The sequence below is a fragment of the Carcharhinus amblyrhynchos genome, chromosome 6 (genome assembly GCF_965287045.1).
Source record: "Carcharhinus amblyrhynchos chromosome 6, sCarAmb.v2.hapA, whole genome shotgun sequence".
NCBI lineage: Eukaryota > Metazoa > Chordata > Chondrichthyes > Carcharhiniformes > Carcharhinidae > Carcharhinus > Carcharhinus amblyrhynchos.
In genome coordinates, this window is record NC_137329.1 from 122,717,606 (window position 1) to 122,739,116 (window position 21,511).

Below are 21,511 nucleotides of genomic sequence, written 5' to 3' on the forward strand. Positions count from 1 at the left end.
CTTATTCATAAATAAGTCACAACTTGCAATTTGCTTTAACTTTTGAGGAGCTAAATAACATATCACTAAATATATGTATACATACAATTAAATATTAATACAGTTCTAGGGGGGAGGCGGTGGCGTAGTGGTAATTTTTTAGATTCATTCATGGGACATGGGCATCGCCGGCTGGCCAGCATCTATTGCCCATCCTTAGTTGCCCCTTGAGAAGGTGGTGGTGAGCTGCCTTCTTGAATCGCTGAAGTCCATGTTCTGTGGATTGGCCCACAATGCCCTTAAGGAGGGAATTCCAGGATTTTGACTCAGCGATTGTGAAGGAACGGTGATATATTTCCAAGTTAGGATGGTGAGTGGCTTGGAGGAGAATTTGTAGGTGGTGGTGTTCCCATTTATCTGCTGCCCTCGTCCTTCTAGATGGAAGTGGTCGTGGGTTTGGAAGGTGCTGTCTAAGGATCTTTGGTGAATTGCTGCAGTGCATCTTATAGATAGTACACACTGCTGCTACTGAGTATTGGTGGTGGAGGGATTAAATATTTATAGATATGGTGCCAATCAAGTGGGCTGCTTTGTCCCGGGTGGTGTCGAGCTTGAGTGTTGTTGGAGCTGCGCCCATCCAGGCAACTGAGGAATATTCCATCACACTCCTGGCTTGTGCCATGTAGATGGTGGATAGGCTCTGAGGAATCAGGAGGTGAGTTACTCACCGCAGTATTCCTTGCCTCTGACTTTGTATTCCAACCATTATTTTGTAAATTGGGTTTGTGTCTTTATATGCCCTGTTTGTGAACAGAACTCCTACTTACCTGATGAAGGAGCAGCGCTCCAAAAGCTAGTGGCTTGTGCTACCAAATAAACCTGTTGGACTTTAACCTGATGTTGTGAGACTCCTTACTGCTCTTGTACCAGTGTTTATGTGGTGAGTCCAGTTGAGTTTCTGGTCAATGGGGACCCCAAGGATGTTGACAGTGGGGGATTCAGTGATGGTTACACCATTCAATGTCAAGAGGCGGTGGTTGGAGTGTCTCTTATTGGTGATGGTCATTGTCTGGCATTTGTGTGGCGCAAGTGTTATTTGCCACTTGTCAGCCCAGGCCTGGATGTTGTCCAGATCTTGCTGCAATTGAACATGGACTGAGGAGTCGTGGATGGTGCTGAACATTGTGCAATCATCAGCGAACATCCCCACTTCTGAACTTATGATGAAGGGAAGGTCATTGATGAAGAAGCTGCTGGTGATTGGGCCCAGGATACCACCCTGAGGGACTCCTGCAGAGATGTCATGGAACTGAGGTGACTGACCCTCCACAACCATCTTCCTATATACCAGGTATGACTTCAACCAGCAGAGAGTTTGTCCACTGATACCCATTGATTCCAGTTTTGCTCGGGCTCCTCAAAGCCATGCTCAGTCGAACGCAGCCAGTATCGTCACTGAACTAGTAATCCAGAGACTGAGGGTAATGTTCTGGGGACCCCGGTTCAAATACCACCATGGCTGATGGTGAAATTTGAAATCAATAAAAAGTCTGGAATTAAAAGTCTAATGTTGACCATGAAATCATTGTCAATTCTCGCAAAAATCCATCTGGTTCACTAAGGTTCTTTAGGGAAGGAAATCAGCCATCCTTACCTGGTCTGGCCCATATGTCACTCCAGACCCACAGCAATGTGGTGGACTCTTAAAATGTCCTCAGGGATGGGCAATAAATGCAGAACAGTCAGCAATGCCCACATCCCATAAACAAATAGAATAGAATAGAAAATATAGTTCTAAAAATAAGTTAATATTGACTGTGTGGATTAGAAAGACAGCCTGGAGGCACAGAAATAAATCCCTCAGTTTTGAAGTAATTAAGAGGCACAATTCTTAATTTATTCTTCCTGTATTTTATTTTTTTTTTTAAAAACCTATTTCATAAGGTTAGTAAACATATTTTTGAAGACAGAGATACTTGGAACTTACCTCTGAGACAGATTCACGATACAAGAAGCAAAACAATTCAGAACGAAGAGTAAGCCAAGACCTCAAAATGCAAGATTCCCTAACCGCAACCCCCCTCCCCACACTCCCCTTACACACAACTACACACATTCAAAAAGATGGGCAATCAAATAAACCGATGGAAAAACTGCTCGATGGTTACTAAGTGAAGAAAAGATCAGCAAGGGGGCTGGCCAGCAACTTCCTTCCTCTGGGGAAAGTACTAATTTGCCATCAGACAGTAAAGCTTGCCAGCAGCACAGATTAGCCAGCACTGCCCACCATGTGCCTCTCCCACCCTCCCCCACAGCACCTAGACTGACCTGATACTGGTGCAGAGCACGCGTCCAAGTTACCCATTTCAACAAAAACATCGTATCAATATTATTAAATAGGTATTAAGGTTACCTGTAGCCTTGAGATAACTCTTCAATATGCTTATTTGTTACTGCTGGTTTGCCATTCTTCACAATGATGTAGGGCCTAAATGCAAAGTTAAGCAAAGAAATTTCCCTTAGAGAGCAACATTGTTCAGTACAATCAATAGCTGGCACTTTTTCTAGAACAAAGAATTTGGAAAGCTAAAAAAAATTGCAATTTCCCTCCAAATCCCAAATACAAGAACACAACACAAGGATTAAGTAGGCCATTCAGCCTCTCCCTCCATAATCCTGGACCCCCCACTGATCAAAATTCAAGTGTGCATTCTCAAATTTTTAGTGTAATTACAAGAGGCACACATACCACTGAGTTCAGGTACTGTGATGCAACTTGCTTTCAATTTCTGGTTATAACAAATTAATTTGAATTGAAGTTAGGAAACAAACAAAAACTGCACAGTGCATCCATCTGGTTACTGTAACCAAAATTATCAAAATACCACTAATTACCATCAAAGTATCTCAACCTGGCTTACCTGGCTATAGTCAAGAGCCCAAAAGAGAAAATGCTGGAAAATCTCAGCATGTCTGATGCTGCCAGATCTGCTGAGATTTTCCAGCATTTTCTTTTTTGGTTTCAGATTCCAGCGTCTGCAGTAATTTGCTTATATCCAGTGGTTATAGCCAAGGCTCAATGAGTAACATGCTTGTCTCCGCATCAGCAGGTAGTGACTTCAAGTCCCATTCAAATGACTTGAACACATATGCCATCTGACATTTCCAGTACAGAAACGAGGGGGTGCTGCATTGCATACGATGCCTTCTTTGGATAAGATGTGGTTGAACCTCATTGTTCTACTCTGCATAACATCTTCAAAAGAACAGACTCGCCAGTGCAACTTTTATAACCTTGAGTTTATTTCAATTTTAAATTATATCGACTGACTTCTCCTCCAACAATATCATTTTATATTTACCATACAAAGTGAAATCAGGAAAATGCGAGTGCACCGTCCATCTCTTGGCCAATATAGACTGTCAGAGAAAATGAACGCAACTTGGAAAGACTTAATGAAAATGAGCAGATTTATGAAAGTGTTTCGAATCTTTCTATTTGCAGCGTCTGACATGGGGACATGTATCCCGCATGCTCTAACACTATCACCGGAGCAACCCAGGAGGACAAAGGAGGGCATGCGACATCAGACCATCAGCAAGCTTGCTATTTGTACAGCAAGCTCCAGCAAGGAGCAGAAAATAAACAGTAGGTACTTGTATAAAAATAAAGTACAAACACTCGCCCAAGTTTTAATGAGTACATCTTAAAAAGTTAAGTACTGTATCGGTACAATGCAACCCCAAGTATAGTATTACAGGAAAGAGCCAACAGAAATACAATTACCACTCTTACCACAAAGTCACAACACAGAAATCGACAAGATCTTTCTTTTCTGGATTATTAGCTGGTACCAAATAGGATTAACAATGTATTTTGCACTCTATTCACATGGCAACCGAGCAAAGGAAGAGAGTTTAACATTTTTCTCTTCCAAAAGCTGTGTGTTTTGAATGAAGCAAACAAGTTGTAACTTTCTGCAATACGTCCAAACAATGAGTCCAGTGGCTGTAGTATGAGTTTACTCTGGTTTATTTATCTGGCCTCTGGAAGTGCCATTATGTATAATAACTATTAAGGCAGTCAGTTAATAGCAGCCACTCCTGCTTTAATCATAAAAGTCACAAGTACTAAGGTAGGAATTATTTTTAGCCCAGGGATTTAGCTTGCTGAGCTGTGACTCTTCTTCTGGGATGCTGTGGAATATACAAAGTACTGGGCATCAAGTTCCAGTTACAGCACAGCACAGAAACCAGGTATGTGACCCACCAGATTTATGAAGATGTTATATCCCAAAGAAGCCTCCTCTAAACATCCTTCACCTCATTAATCAACATATCTTTCGATCCTGGTTCCTTGCACATCCCCAATGGCAACTACATCCTCAGTTGCCTGGGCTCAAACTCCAGAAGTCCCATCCTAAGCTTTTCTTCTTCCATTGATCTCTCTCCTACTTTAAGACATTCCTTAAAACCTACCTCACTGACCAAATTTTTTGTCGCCTGTTCTATTATTGCTATGTGTATCTGCTTACGTGCTCAGTGTCTCCCTCTTTTGCTTGGAGATTAGCACCGAATCATCTTGGTGCCCTGGTATTTTTTGCTATTATTAAATAATACAGCATAGGAGAAGATCATTCAACCTATCATGCCTGTGCTGGCAAGAGTTATCTGATTAATCCTACTCCCTTATTCTTTCCCCAGAGCCCTGTAAAGTCTCCCTTCTCCTCCAGTTTATCTAAAAATATATACACATATAAATAGGTCACCACTGAATCTGCTCCCACTATCCTTGCAAAAGTTTGAAGAACATTTAAATTCCTAATTTTAGATTATTCATGCACCAGACAGGAGTTGCCCAACCTAGGTACTTACCATCAAACACCCCTCATCAATCCTTCCAAACTCAAATTCCTTCTATGACTAGCTTTCATCTTTTTATCCACCAGCACGGTGGCACAGTGGTTAGCACTGCGGCCTCACAGCACCAGGGACCCGGATTCGATTCCTCGCCTGGGTCACTGTGTGGCGTTTGCACGTTCTCCCCGTGTTTCCTCCGGGTGCTCCGGTTTCCTCCCACAGTCCGAAAGACGTGCTGGTTAGGATCACTGGCCATGCTAAATTCTCCCGCAGTGTATCTGAACAGGTGCCTGAGCATGGCAACTAGGGAATTTTCACAGTAAGTTCATTGCAGTATTAATGCAAGCCTACTTGTGACTAATAAATAAACTTTTATTTCATGTTGCTTCATTTCTCCTTAATTCCCTGTCCCATGATTACGAGCAGTAGCAAATACTTTATGAAAATTCCAAAGAATGCACTGTATTCCATTGTTCCTGCCCTTCAATAGGACAAACAGGACAGATTCATACATCGCACAAAGACAGTAACGTGGGGAGATTCTGCACGCTACCATTAGAATTAACACAGTGCTGCACTTGGGAGTTGCACAAAATGATTAATCACTGTTTATTGCTACCTGCAAAGTCTGCCTCCATCAGAAGAAATATAAACGCAGCGGTCCGTCAGATTTGTGGAGATTGAAACAAATTCATTGATATATCCCGCTCGCCGCATCAAACGGAAGGTTTTCACCAGCTTCTGATGGTCATGTATTACACCCAAGATGTTACCTTTAGAAATCAGCAGAGAGAGAGAACGACAGGTTACATTTGGAATATATTCAACACCTGCCATCTCAAAATGGATTTCTGAAATGGATTCAGACAGAATCTCCCACCCCATTCAGCCCATTGTGCCTGTGCTATCTCTTTGAAAAAGCAATCCAATTCAGTGTCACAAATTGTGGTTCAATCATAGAATCCCTACAGTGCAGAAGGGGGCCTTTCGGCCCATCAAGTCTGCACCAGCCACAAACACATACACAGATCCTATTCCCATAACCCTATATATTTATCTGCTAATCCCCGACACTATTAGTCAATTTAGCGTGACCAATGCACCTAACCCACAGATCTTTGGAGTGTGGGAGGAAACCGAGGCACCTGAAGGAAGCCCACCCAGACATGGGGACAACATGCAGGCGCTGCACAGACAATGACCCAAGATAGGAATTGAACTTGGGTCCAGTGCTAACCACTGCGCCAACGAGTCAAAAAGGCAGCACGCCACTTCCTTCTTAAGGATTGATAGGAATAGGGAAGAAATGCTGGCTTAGCTCTTGATGTCCATGTTCCATGAACAAATATTAAAAAATACACGCCTCACTGCCTTTGACAGTTGCTGTCAAATCAGATCCCACCATTCTTTCAAGGATTCCACATCATTCCAATCTTCGGAGGAAATTTTTCATTTTCCTTCTGGTTCTTTTGCCAATTATTTTAAATCTGAGACCTTTGGGTTACCAGCCCATTTGACAAAAACAATTTCACCCCATTTGATCTATTGGAACACCTCAATTTTTAACACCTGTAATAATTCTAGCTCATCAGTTAAGGGAAAAACAACAACAGGTTTATTTACAGGTAAAGGCTACATAGCAGCTTGCAGCTGTTTCTCGAATAAGTTTTGGAACAGAAGAACAAGCTTACCAGGGTGATTCCCTACCCTGCGCCCATGTCTGCAGATTGATCCATAAAGGTACAATCACCACAATACTGCAATTAAGCCTCTATTTTCTTTTCACTTTACTGGATGTGGGCGTCGCTGGCCAAACCAACACTGATTGTCCATTCCTACTTGTCTTTCACAAGGTGGTTGGTGAGCTGCCTTAACAGCTGCAATCCCTGAGGTCTAAGTACACCCACAGTACTGTTTGACCCAGCGAGAGTGAAGGAACAGTGATATATTTCCAAGTCAGGATAGTGCGTAACTCAGAGAGGAATCTGCAGGTAGTGGTGTTCCCAGATATCTACTGCCCTTATGCTTCTAGATTGTAGTGGTCGAAGGTTTTGGAAGATGCTGTTGAAGGAACCTTGGTGAGTTCCTGCAGTGCATCCTGTAGATGGTACACGTAGCTGACTGCTGTTTCCTGATAATGCGGAGCTTCTTGAGTGTTGTTTGGAACTGCACTCATCCAGGCAAGTGAACAGTATTCCATCATACTCCTGGTTCGTGCCTTGTAGAATGCGGATAGGTTTTTTTGGGGGGGGTGGGGTAGTCAGGCGATGAGGCACTCGCCACAGGATTCCTCGCCTTTCTGGTAGCCACAGTATTTATATGGCTAGTCCAGTTCCGTATCTGTCGATGGTGTTAATAGTGGGGGATTCAGAAATGCTGGTGCCAACGGGCGGTGGCTAGGTCCTTTCTGGTCGGAGATGGTCATTGTTTGGCACTTGTGTAGCGTGAATGTTACTTGTCATCCCAAGCCTAGATATTGTCCAAGTCTTGCTACATTTGAATATGAACTGTTTCAGTATTTGAGACATCGTGAATGGTGCTGAACATTGTGCAATCATCGGCGAACATCCCCACTTCCGACTTTATGATGGAAAGAAGGTCATTGATGAAGCAGCTGAAGATGGTTGGGCCCTGGACTCTATCCTGAGTAACTCCTGCAGTGATGTCCTGGAACTGAGATGATTGACCTCTAACCACAATAACCATCTTTCTTTTGCCAGGTGACTCCAATAAGTGAAGAGGTTTTCACTGATCCCCATTGACTCCAGATTTGCTTGGACTCCTTGATGCCATAATTAGTCAAATGCTGCCTTGATGTCAAGAGCTGTTACTCTCACCTCACCTCTGGAATTCTTTCATGCATGTTTAAACCAAGGCTGTGATGAGGGCAGGAGCTGGGTGGCCCTGGTGGAACCTAATCTCAGCATCCTTGAGCAGGTTATTGCTGAGTAGGTGCCTCACGATAGCACTGCTGATGACCCCTTCCATCTCTTTACTGATGATTGAGAGTAGACTGACTGGACAGTAATCAGCCAGGTTTGATTTGTCCTGCTTTTTGTGTACAGGACATACCTGAGAAGTTTTCCACATTGCTGGATAGATGCCAGTGTTGTAACTGTCCTGGAACAGCCTGGTGAGTGATTAATCTTCTCTCTGTTCTAAGAGGAACAGTTCCAGCTTCTCCTATCTCTCTACATAACTTTCTTCCCTGGTACTCTTGCTAAGGTTCTGATATCTTCATAAAATGTAGAGCTCAGAGTTGCAAAGAATACTCCAGCTGTGGCCTAACTAGTGATTACAGTCATAGAGGTTTACAGCATGGAAACAAGCCCTTCGGCCCAACTTGATCATGCCACCCTGTTTTTTACCACTAAGCTAGTCCCAACCGCCCACATCCCTCTATACATGTAACTATCAAAACGTGCTTTAAAAGACAAAATTGTACCTGCCTCTACTACTACCTCTGGCAGCTTGTTCCAGACACTCACCACCCTCTGTGTGAAAAAATTGCCCCTCTGGACACTTTTGTTTCTTTCCTCTCTCACCTTAAATGTATGCCCTCTAGTTTTAGACTCCCCTACCTTTGGGAGAAGACGTTGACTGTCTAGCTGATCTGTGCCCCTCATTATTTTATAGCCCTCTATAAGGTCACTCCTCAGCTTCCTATGCTCCAGAGAAAAAAGTCCCAGTCTATCCAGCCTCTCCTTATAACTCAAACAATCAAGTCTCAGTTGCAACATAGTAAATCTTTTCTGCAGTCTTTCTAATTTAATAATATCCTCTCTATAATAGGGTGACCAAACGTGGCCTTACCAATGTCTTGTACAACTTCAACAAGATGTCCAACTCCTGCATTCAATGTTCTGACCAGTGAAGCCAAGCATGCCTTAAGGTTTAGCATGACTTTGTTGTTTCTTTAATTTAACCGTCCTATTTGCAAGCCAACGATTCCATAACTCTTTCTTCACCAGCTTATCAACTTGGGTTTGAAGCTTGCTGATGACGTGGTTGCTCTGTCAGGACAAAGCTAAAACAGCTCATTCACCCAATCAGCAATCAGCCAGAGAATGGAACTCACCAACAACAATAATAAAAAACAAGATGGAAAAATCACCAAACAACTGATCTGTATATCAATATTAAACAAGATGTGGAGTTGCTGGCGTTGGACTGGGGTGGGCACAGTAAGTAGTCTCACAACAGCAGGTTAAAGTCCAACAGATTTATTTGGTAGCACGAGCTTTTGGAGCACTGCCTTGAGGCACTCACCTGATGAAGGAGCAGCACTCCAAAAGCTTGTGCTACCAAATAAATCTGTCGGATTTTAACCTGGTATTGTGAGACTGAATAATAACAAAGCTGAGGCGATTTAATTTATCTGGGCAATTCCACTAATATCTCAAGAGTTATGGACAAATAGCTCGTTGTAACAACAGGAGAAACATCATCAGCTTTCGACCAACCAAACAAAAAGATTTGAAACAGTACAAAACTTCCCAGGAAAACAAAGCTTAACGCGATTTGCTCTCCACTCTCATATAGCTGGAACCTGAAAACCTGCCAAGAAAGGAATCTGAAGGCCTTTGATACCAGCTGTGTTTGAAGGATTTTAGGAATATACCAGTGGGATTTTATACCCAGCACTCAAGAAAGAAAACGCTCAGAACAGCCTCCAATTTTATTCATCATCTGTAAAAGATGGCTCAGCCTACTTGGCCACATCACTGGAGTCTGTCATCGTGCCTACTCATCAGGTTACACTGTGGTCAGATGGCAACCCAGGGTGAACTCGTGCCAGGTCGTCAGTTAGAGAACTCCAGCTGGACAACAGACTCTGAAGCGACGTGAGAACATTGGCTGTGGATAGGAGAGAATGGAGTGCTTTATCTGCGTCATACATCTCTAGATGAGGGAGCAACTAAATCAAAGTTATCAGCTTGCTCTGTCACCTGCAAGGATTTGTAACTACGTACCGATGTAACGATGTACAAATATTTGGAAGCTAAACTACATTTAAAGAACCAACATAGCACAGACGGTGAATCAGACATTGCTCTCACACATGATGTAAGCTACCGAACTCTGAAAACTCAGACTGAAGATTGTTGTCTGTAACTTGAGATTGATACAATCTGAGGAAGCATGTTAGGACACTCACTCTCTTCCCATTCCCCTACGTGGTGCTAGTCAGGAACTCATTACTTAGGGGATTATTCTATAGAATTGGTTTAAAGGCAGTATTTGGTGAGGAGCGAGGATGATGTAGTGGCCAACATTCCTTCCGCAATCAACACAGCCAAAAGGTGTCTTCATTTGTCAGTTTCTATATGAATTTCTATATGGAAGTTGTGGCTCAGTTGATAGCACTCTTGTTTGAGGCAGAAAGCTTTGGGTTTAAGTTAACTCCAGACACTAGCACAAAACTAAAGACCAAAGGTACTCTTGGACTGCTGCTCCGTTGGAGGTTCTGTCTTCTGGACGAGACGTTAAACTAAAGCTCCCTCTCCCCTCTCGGATGGATGTAAAAGATTCCTTGGCATTGTTTTTGAAGAGGAACTGGGGTGTTTCCCCCTGGTGTCCTGGCCAATATTTACTCCTCAATCAGAAATCAGCACCATAAGAAACAGCTTACCTAGCGACTGCAGCTTTGCTATTTTGTGGGAGTTTGCTGTGTACAAATTGGCTGCCATTGCTTTCAACTCTACAACACTGATTACACATCCTAAATACTTCAGTGGCTATAAAGCACTTCCAAGCATTTGGTGTTTGTGAAAGGCACTCTATCAATGCAACGGCAATGCACCAGGGCAGGACTTACTCAGTTAACGGTAGGGGGTTTGGGAAGGGTTACAGAACAAAGAGATCGAGGGGTGCATGTTCATGGCTCCTTGAAAGTGGAGTCACAGGTGGAGAGTGGTGAAGAAGGCATTCGACATGCTTGGTATCATCGGTCAGAACATTGAATACAGGAGTTGGAACGTCTTGTTCAAGTTGTACAAGACATTGGTAAGGCCATACTTGGAATACTGTGTGCAGTTCTGATCACCCTATTACAGAAAGGATATTATTAAACTAGAAAGAGTGCAGAAAAGATTTACTAGGATGCTACTGGGCCTTGATGGTTTGAGTTATAAGGACAGGCTGGATAGACTGGGACTTTTTTCTCTGGAGCGTAGGAGGCTGAGGAGTGATCTTATAGAGGTCTATAAAACAATGAGGGGCACAGATCAGCGAGATAGTCAATATCTTTTCTCAAAGGTAGGGGAGTCTAAAACTAGAGGGCATAGGTTTAAGATGAGAGGGGAGAGATACAAAGATATCCAGAGGGGCAATTTTTTCACACAGAGGGTGGTGAGTGTCAGGAACAAGCTGCCAGAGGTAGTCGTAGAGGCGAGTACAATTTTATCCTTTAAAAAGTATTTAGGTAGTTATATGGATAAGATGGGTATAGAGGGATATGGGCCAAATGCGGGCAATTGGGATTAGCTTTGGGGTTTTGAAAAAAAAAGGGCGGCATGAACAAGTTGGGCAGAAGGGCCTGTTTCCATGCTGTAAATCTCCATGACTCTAAGTGTTTCATATTAGCTGTGAGACAGGATGGTGAAATAATTCATTGTAAGAAGTACTGTGGAATTTTAAATGTGATAAGGTGCTGTATAAATGCAAGTATTTTATCACTGCTGCAGTGGCATTGGAAAGGAATAGACAGCCCATTGAATTAAACAGCTTAGGTGAAAGTCTATCATCTGTGTAAACAGAGAATTTACTGCAAGTGTCACCAGTAATATTTCAGAGTGGAATCTGCAATTTTCTGTTCGTGTGGTGTTGTACGCACCTTATGAAGTCAGTTCAACCATAGCCATTCCGTGAGAGTGAACAATATTTTGAACCATTACAATGCTCTATCTTGTCATTCACATTGATGTATTTGGCTCATGAGTACTTTAAAATTCTGTTGAACTTGGATATGGATTGATCTGCTTTATTCTTAAAGACCACACGTGAAAGTAAAACATTTCTACCAGAAGCAATGAGGTCAGTTTACCACATGCTGGTTGTGAAAGAGAAGTTCCGGGTTCTGTCGATCAATTATGAAAATACATCACTTCATCTCTAGACTGTAGCTCAAATTCATCCCAAACTGATAGAAAGAAGGCAGTCCTCTATTGTGTCAATTGTAACCTATTCAGTGTCAACTTAGCTCCTATTCATCGAAATCACAGAAATCTTCAAGTGCACAAGGAGGCCATTCCGCCCATTGAGTCTGCACTGACAACAATCTCACCTAGCCCCTATCCTCACATATTTACCCTGCTAATCACTCTAACCTATGCATCTCAAGACACTAAGGGCCATCTGAGCATGGCCAATGCACCTAACCTGCACACATCAAGAAGGTACCAAAGATTCTGAGGCTATTTCTGCTAACTGTCATCAATGATTTAGGTCTAGCAGCACAGGGAATAGAGAAGAAATCTGAATATGGTCCAAGTCTAGAAGCTTTTGATGGTCTTCCCCATTACCATCTCCTCAATGGTAAATTTTTCTTTGATAACACCTCTGTGACACTCCTTGGAATGTTGTATCAATCTTAAGGACAGATCAGCAGAGACATAGACGTGGTGTGCAACAGCAGCTGTATGGGCCTGCCTCGCAATATTCCCAGACCCGGAAGGGGCTTCAGCACAGGATACTGAAACCAAGGGCCACCCATGGGCAAGAAAACAAGCAGGCGGATCCATAAACGATAGCATCATGCCATCAGCAGTGGGATCATCCAGCCCCACCACAATTCTATGGCAGCCGAGGAGAGAAGTATAGGTTGGGCTGCCTGCCACGGCTCATTGAGGCCCTTAAGTGGGAAATCCTGCCACCATAGATTGATATAACAGGCATCAGGAAAGGCTTATGTCTAATGTATGGAAGGTGGGCTCGTCTCTGAAATTTATGCTGCCATGCTGGAAGTCCACCTTTAGTGTATAAAGCAGCCCTGGGGGTGATTTTGTAAGTCATCCTGCATTCACTGCAGAATGAAACAGAGATGTTTACAACTCAGTTCAGATCCTTACAGAGATTGAGAAGAGTTACATTCATTGGGTTTGAGCCAAATTTGAATCTAGGTCCTTACAGTACAGGTGACATTCAGAACAGACTTGGTACAAGCGCTGGGATACTATCAGGTATTCCAAAGAATAAGCCACAATTCAGGCTTTTCAGGACATTCTCACTAAGAGATGGCCTGGTGGCACAGTGGTTAGCACTGCTGCCTCATAGCACCAGGGACCCAAGTTAGATTCCCAGTTTGGGTCACTGACTGTGCGGAGTCTGCACCTTCTCCCCGTGTCTGCATGGTCCAAAAGACGTGCTGGTTAGGTGTATTGGCCATGCTAAATTCTCCCTCAGTGTACCCTAGCACACGCCAGAGTGTGATGACTAGGGAATTTTCACAGTAACTTCACTGCAGTGTTAATTTAAGCCTCGTTGTGACACTACTAAATAAATAAATAAAGCGTTAAGCGTGATTGTAAAAATGCTTAAGTATTGGACCAAACAAGAGATGCCTACCGTTTAGAAATACAATGAACACATTTGGGTAAGAAAGTTCTTCCCCACAAAGCAGATTTACATCTTCAACACCCAGATTAAAGGCAAGTTTGATTATGGGTCCGTCCTCCATATCTGTCGTGATGTGGGTCATCAAAGCCAAATTCTTCACCAAACCACAAGCCTGTAACAAGAACAAAACAAAAAGAACAATGACTTTAAAATATCAAACACAAGCGATCATTTACTTTGTAAAAGGAAGGCAGATATGAAACAAGGAAAAGACCCCTTGAAGTGCAGGAAGATGCAGGAGAGTTCCAGCCTTCGATAAACAGCCTAGATGGTTGACATAGTTTCCCACTCTTAAAGTTTAGTAGAAGCTCAAGTGAAATACTGCCTCAGACATGGGCCAAGCGATCTCCTCCTCTGCTGCAGCATTTCAGGATTCTACAAAAAGGTTCCCTTTAGAAATTTGGACTGGTTGTGGAGCTACAACACAGGAGTAAACCTCAGAATTCAGGCAATTTTGCAACCATTAGGGTGGTAATTAGACGCATGCATGAGGACAAATAAAATTGAAGGGCATGTACCAGTGATAAGGAAGGGCTTTAGAAAAAGAGATAATCAGCCATGGACATCTAAGGAAATAAATAAAGGGGGCTTTATTTGAAAGAAAATGCATACAAAGTGGCAAAGATTAGTGGGAAACTAGAGGTTTGGGAAATCTTTAAAGGTCAACTAAAAGTCACAAAAAAGCTACAAAGAAAACAAAGATGGATGAGAGTAAACTAGTTCAGAATATATAACAGATAGCAAAAGTTTCTGCAAATATATAAAATGAAAAAGAGTGGCTAAAGTAAACATTGGTTCTTCAGACGATGAGAAGGGGGTGTAATAACTAGAAATGAGGAAATGGCTGAGGCATTGAACAGGTATTTTGTGTCAATCTTCACAGTGGAAAACAAATAACATGCCAAAAATTGATAACAAGGTGGCTATGGCAGGTAAAGACCTAGAAACTATTATTATGAAGGAGGTAGTTTTGGGCAAGTTAATGGGGCTGGAAGTAGACAGGTCTCCTGGCTCTGATGGAACGCATCCCAGGGTACTAAAAGAGATGACGGGAGAAATAGCAAATGCACTCTTGGTAATTTACCAAAGTTCAATGGACTCTAGGATGGTTCCTGCAGATTGGAAAACAGCAGATGTGATGCCACCGTTTAAAAAAGGAGGTAGACAAAAGATGGGTAACTATAGGCTGGTTAGCTTAACTTCTGTAGTAGGGAAAATGCTTGAATCTATTATCAAAGAAGAAATAGCGAGATATCTGGATATAAATTATCCCATTGGTAAGATGCAACATGGGTTCATGAAGGACAGGTCATGTTTGACCTCGGGGTCCTTGTGCATGAGTCGCAAAAACCCAGCTTGCAGGTGCAGCAGGTGGTCAGGAAGGCAAATGGGATGCTGGCCTTCATAGTGAAGGGGATTGAATATAGAAGTAGGGAGGTCTTGCTACAGCTGTATAGGGCATTGGTGAGGCCGCAACTGGAGTACTGTGTGCATTTTTGGGCGCCGCACCTGCGCAAAGATATTTTGGCCTTGGAGGGAGTGCAGAGGAGGTTTACTAGGCTGATACCGGAGTTGAGGGGGTTGAGCTATGAGGAGAGGCTGAATAAACTGGGCTTGTACCCGTTAGAGTTTAGAAGAATGAGAGGAGATCTCATTGAGACGTATAAGATGATGAATGGGATGGATAGGATAGAGGTGGAAAGACTCTTCCCGCTCAAAAAAGACAATAGGACTAGGGGGCACAGCCTCAAGATAAAAGGGGGGCGGTTTAGAACGGAGTTGAGGAGGAACTTCTTCACTCAAAGGGTGGTGAATCTCTGGAATTCTCTGCCCGTTGAATTGGTGGAGGCTGCCTCGCTAAATATTTTTAAGACGCGGGTTGATGGGTTTTTGATAGGAGAGGGGATTAAGGGTTATGGGGAGAGGGCGGGAAAGTGGAACTGAGCCACAACAGATCAGCCATGATCTTATTGAATGGCGGGGCAGGCTCGAAGGGCTAGATGGCCTACTCCTGCTCCTATTTCTTATGTTCTTATGTTCTTATGACTAATTTAGTGGAATTCTTTGAGAACATTACGTGTGCAGTGGACAATGGGGAACCTTGGAGATGTGGTGTATCTGGATTTCCAGAAGGCATTTGACAAAGTGCCACGCCAAAGGCTGCTGCATAAAATAAAGATGCATGGTGTTACACCATGAGGTAATGTATTACCTGAGGTAATGTATTAGCATGGATAGAGGATTGGTTAACAAACAGAAAGCAAAGAGTGGGGATAAATGGGTGTTTTTCTGGTTGGCGATCAGTGATAGTAGTGTGCCTCAGGGATGTTGTGTGTTGGGACCACAATTGCTTATAATTTACATAGATGATTTGGAGTTGGGAACCAAGTGTAGTGTATTTAAATGGTAAAAAATTGCAGCAGAAGGACCTGGATTTAGTTGTGCATGAATCAAAAAGTTGGTTTGCAGGTGTAGAGGTAATTAAGAAGGAAAATAGAATTTTGTCCTTCAGAGGGATAGAGCTTAAAAACAGCGAGGTTATGTTGCAGTTATATAAGATGCTGGTAAGACCACACCTGGACTACTGTGTACAGTTTTGGTCTCCTTACTTGTGAAAGGATATACAGGCACTGGAGCGGGTACAGAGGAGATTCACTAAGTTGATTCTGGAGTTGACAGGGTTGGCTTATGAGGAGAGACTGAGTAGACTGGGGCAATGTTCATAGGAATTCAGAATGAGGGGAGATCTTATAGAAACATGTAAGATTATGAAGGGAATAAATAACATGGAAGCAAGGAAGTTGTTTCCACTGGCAAGTAAAACTAGGGGCGTGGCCTCAAAATAAGGGGGCGCAGATTTAGGACTGAGTTGAGGAGGAACTTCTTCATCCAAAGGGTTGAGAGTCTGTGGAATTCCCTGCCCAGTGAAGCAGTTGAGGCTACCTCACTGAATGTTTTTAAGGCAAGGATAGATACATTTTCGAACAGTAAAGGAATTAAGGCTCGAGGGGCCAGATGGTCAACTCTTGCTCTTAGTTCTTATGTTATGATAAAGCAACAAAGAAACCAAGAGCAACATATCCAAGTTTGCTGATGATGCAATGCTAGGTGGAAATGTAAACTGTGAGGAGGACACAAAGAGGCTGCAAAGAGATATAACCAGGTTAAGAGCATGGCCAACAACTTGCCAGGTGGAGTAGTAAATGAGGAAGTATGGGGTTATTCATTTTGGCAGTTGTGGGTTTTAACAAGAAAAGAACATGGTTTACACTCATCAATTCAAACTAACAACAGGCTTTATTGAAGGAGATATTCTCTGCACTGCAGAGTACAAACTGACAGTAAAACAGCAGCTTCTGTGAACACCCAACCAATATTACCATCAAATCATGTGCTCAGCTCTTAAAGCAACCTGCAACCTTTTAAATTTATAACATTCCCTCCCTTTTTACTTCTGTGGTCATGACAACAAATTGCTACAATGTTTTACATCAAATCAATAATTCTCTATACACAGTACTACGTACCATTATCATTATACACAGTCAATAAGAAAGTCAATCAGAATGATGTCTATCCCTTTTTGATTGTTTATGATGCTCTAGAATTTTATAGTCTTTGGCCCTAGAAGTAGGATTTGGAACTTCAGTAGACGCATCTTCTCTTGGAACTGATCTTACATCATTTCCACATGGTATAGTTGCAGAGACACAATCAGGCAACTCAGATTAAGTCATCCTTCATGGCCTTTACAACACCAGGAACTAAAGAAGTTGGTACTTCTGATTTGATTTGATTTATTATTGTCACATGTATTAGTATACAGTGAAAAGTATTGTCTCTTGTATGCTGTACAGATAAAGCATACCATTCATAGAAGAGTGTGTAGAATGTAGTGTACAGTCATAGTTAGGGTGTAGAGAAAGAACAACTTAATGAGGTAGGTCCTTTCAAAAGTCTGATGGCAGCAGGAAAGTAGCTGTTCTTGAGTCAATTGTTATGTATCCTCAGACTCGGTATCTTTTTCCCAAAGGAAGAAAGTGGGAGAGAGAATATCCGGGGTGCATGGGGTCTTTGATTATGCCAGCTGCTTTTCTGAGGCAGCAGGAAGTGTAGATGGAGTCAATGGGTAAGAGGCTGGTTGGAGAGATGGACTGGGCTTCATTCACAACCCTTTGTAATTTCTTCTGGTCCTGGTCAGAGCAGGAGCCCATACCAAGCTGTGATACAACCAGAAAGAATGCTTTCAATGGTGCATCTGTACAAATTGGTGAGAGCCGTAGTGGACGTGCCAAATTCCCCGAGACACGATGATTCTGAGAAACTGTTTTGAAATTACAACAACTGGTCAGCGTGGTGTCGCCAAACTAGTTCATCTTCAGTTTAAACAGTATAAGAAATTGGATCTGTTTTTGCTAAAACTACAGCTGGTATCCATTTCTCACTCCTGGCATAGTGACAAATGAGTGTTGTTTTGCCCTCACTCTCCATCTAGCAACTTGAAATTGTTGTTGACACTCTACTATCTTTGAAGTTTCTGAAGGTAATAACAAATTAAACATAGTTCTCAACTTTCTCTTTAAGTGTAGTAATGCAGGCAAACTTTGGATAGTTGCAGGAGTAGCTCTATACAACGCTAAAAAGCGAGTCACACAACATAATAATGAAACTTGCTCTTTTGAAGCTTTTAAAGAACGTTTCAAGGAATGTATGAATCTTTCGAATAATCCATTGGTTAATGGATGATAAGGTGCAGGTTTTATACGCTGAATACCATTTACTTTGAGATAATCCTCAAATGCTTGTGACGTAAACTGTGAACCATTATCACTAACAATCTATTCCAGTTAACCAAATCTTGTAAACATTTCAAGTTTATTGATGGTTTATTCAGATGCAGTAGACATCATGATAACTTTAGGCCACTTTAAGTGGGCATCAATGATGACTAAGAACATATAACCTTCAAACAGACCACTAAAATCTACATATAAATGTTGCTGTGGCATTACAGGCCCGTCCCGAGGGTATAAAGGAGACAAAGGTGGTATACTTCTTTTGCTGGTATGTAGTCTTTGGAATTAAAGATACAGCAACACCAGTATCAACCTTCATCCTAATATATTGTTCACTTAGATTCCGGGTGATTCCAAAGTTAAGTGATTCACCATATACAGATAAGACACTCAGTTGGAGATCTTCATCATATTTCTAAACATTCTCTTCTTCACAGTCATAATTCTTTTCTTCCATGTTGCATTTTTTAAATTGTAGAATGCAACTTGTTCTTCTTCTTGAAGGTATCCCAAATTCTTCCTCTGAATATCATTCTCAGAGAAAGCTGAGTCTAGCCCAATAAGCTTCTGCAACATGACCCATTGTTCCACAATTCTTGCATTGACTGTCCTTGCTCCAGCATTCACTTGCTGAATGTCTCTTTTTTGGCACGTCTATAACATGCTTGATCCTGTTTTGACTTCTTATAGGCAGTTCACAACTTGTGGATATTCATTCCTGCACCAAATTGTGAAGCCTCTTTAGTAGCCGGTTCCATTGCCACTGCAATTTCTGCTGCTGTCTTTAAAATCAGTAAGCAATCTGCTTTGGATAGTCTCATTTTGGACACCACAATCTAGACGACCTCGAAGAATATCTTCAAATAACTTTTTGACTTGATTTGATTTATTATTGTCACATGTATTAACGTATAGTGAAAAGTATTGTTTCTTGCACGCTATACAAAGCATACCATTAATAGAGAAGGAGAGGAGAGAGTGCAGAATGTAGTGTTACAGTCATAGCTAGGGTGTAGAGAAAGATCAATTTAATGCGAAGTAAGTTCATTCAAATGTCTGACAGCAGCAGGGAAGAAGCTGTTCTTGAATCAGTTGGTACGTGACCTCAGACTTTTGTATCTTTTACCCGAAAGAAGGCGGCAGAAGAGAGAATGTTCGGGCTGCATGGGGCCATAATTACGCTGGCTGCTTTGCTGAGGCAGCAGGAAGCATAGACAGAGTCAATGGATGGGAGGCTGGTTTGCGTGATGGATTGGGCTACATTCATGACCTTTTGTAGTTCCTTGCTGTCTTTGGCACAGCAGGAGCCCATATCAAGCTGTGATACAACCAGAAAGAATGTTACTTCTTCCTGATCATGTCACCATGAATAAATGTACAGAATCCAGGTAATTATAGAATCTTAACACATAGGGGGCGGTCACTTGGTCCAATGGGTTTGTGCAGACTCTTAAAAAGAACAGTCTGACTATCCCCATACATTTGCTCTTTCTCCTTAACCCTGTAATCTTTTTACCCTTCAAGGATTATCGCTCATGTTGCTTTAACAATTTCAGTGGGCATGAGAATTTTCTAAATAATGCACAGCATTAACAGCCTCCAATGTAGAATATTTACCTCTCCCTCAGGAGTGTCAGATGGGCACAGCATCCCCCACTGCGATGGCTGGAGTGATCTGGGACCGCTCACTTTCCTGGTCTTTTCAAACTGAGAGGAGATCCTGGTCATCATTCCCAAAGCAGCAATGTATGACAAACGCGATAGCACCTGAGTCACCCCTTGACGGTCCATTTTGAATCTTTTCAGAGACCAATTTCCCTGCAACAGACAAACCAGTGATAATACTTTGAGAATAACGTCTTATAGAGGCATTTTTCAAGATAAAGCCTCAAGTATCAGTTGGCGAGGCAGCAAGCAAACCCTAACAAAATATAAAAAGACAATGTAATCATGCATTAAGAAATCACTTTCTAGAACAGTAGTTAATTCCTCAGATAATGAAGATGCCCATCCCTGCATGCAGCAAGACCCAGGCAACATTCAGTCTTGTGTTTCTCAGAAATGAAGGATTCCCACCTTCCCCTACCATGACTGACCAAGCCCTCCATAGTGTCCAGCACATTTCCCACGCTTCTGCTCTCAATCCTTTTCTTCCTCCCAGAATCATGACAAGACTTCCCTTGGAAAATGGGACATAGGCAGGATAATGGGATTAAGGTTCAGGATCAGCCATGGTTATATTGAATGGCAGAATAGTCTGCATCCAGCCTCCAAACCGAACAGATCGTTTCGTTTCATTTCTGTCACTCTCCAGTGCGCTGCCATCACCAAACATACTTTGCCCTCCCCTTTTACTTTCCAATGGTACTGTTCCCTCTGTGGTATCGTGGCCCACTCCCTCCTTCACCTTCTCCTGCAAATAAAGGCTTTGTAACACCTGCCCTTTTACATCTCTTCTCAACGTCCAAGGCCCCAAACGCTTTCCCAAGCAAAGCAGCAATTTATTCGAAAGGATAGCGTATTCGCTGTTCAATGTGGTTTCCTCTACATTGGGGAGACCAAACACAGGCAAGGGGAGATCGACAGCTCTTGACACCTAGGTAGCATTTAAGCTAGTATGGCATCAAGGAGCTCTAGCACAAAGGAAGATGTTGTGGTGGTTAGAGATCAATCATCTCAGTCCCGAGACATCTCTGCAAGAGTTCCTCAGCATAGTGTCCTAGGTCCAAACATTTTTCAGCTGCTTCACCAATGACCTTCCATCACAAGGTCAGAAATGGGGATGTTTGCCAATGATTGCAGTGTTCAGCACCATTCACAACTCTTCAGATACTGAAACAGACCATGGCCAAATGGAGCAAGACCTGAACGATATCCAGGCTTGGGCTGTCAAGTGGCAAGTAACGTTCACACCACACAAATGCCAGGCAATAATGATCTTCTAAAAGAAAGGATCTAAGAATTGCTCTTGACTTTCAATGCATTACCATTGCTGAATTCCCCCATTATCAACATCTTGGAAGTTACCATTGACCAGAAACTGAACTTGACCTTGATATAAATACTGTGGTTACAACAGCAGGTCAGAAATCTTGTGGTGAGTAACTCACTTCCTGACTCCTCAAAGCCTGTCCACCATCTACACCACAAGTCAGGAGTGTGATGGAATACGCTACATTTGCCTGGATGGATGCAGCTCCAACAACACTCAAGCTTTACACCATCCAGTATAAAGCAGCCCGTTGATTCCCTCCCCATCC

General features: G+C 42.5%; 1 protein-coding gene across 1 annotated transcript in view; it reads right to left on the minus strand.

Moving 5' to 3' along the window:
• Positions 1 to 21,511, minus strand: part of polr3b (polymerase (RNA) III (DNA directed) polypeptide B) — a 93,282-nt gene that overhangs the window by 34,167 nt on the left and 37,604 nt on the right. Inside the window, exons 14-17 of the mRNA XM_080191366.1 lie at positions 19,869 to 20,069; positions 13,405 to 13,567; positions 5,459 to 5,612; positions 2,393 to 2,467 (exon numbers count right to left, since the gene is read on the minus strand). Coding sequence (XP_080047492.1) covers positions 2,393 to 2,467; positions 5,459 to 5,612; positions 13,405 to 13,567; positions 19,869 to 20,069 — 593 coding nt within the window. The remainder of the gene's footprint in view (positions 1 to 2,392; positions 2,468 to 5,458; positions 5,613 to 13,404; positions 13,568 to 19,868; positions 20,070 to 21,511) is intronic.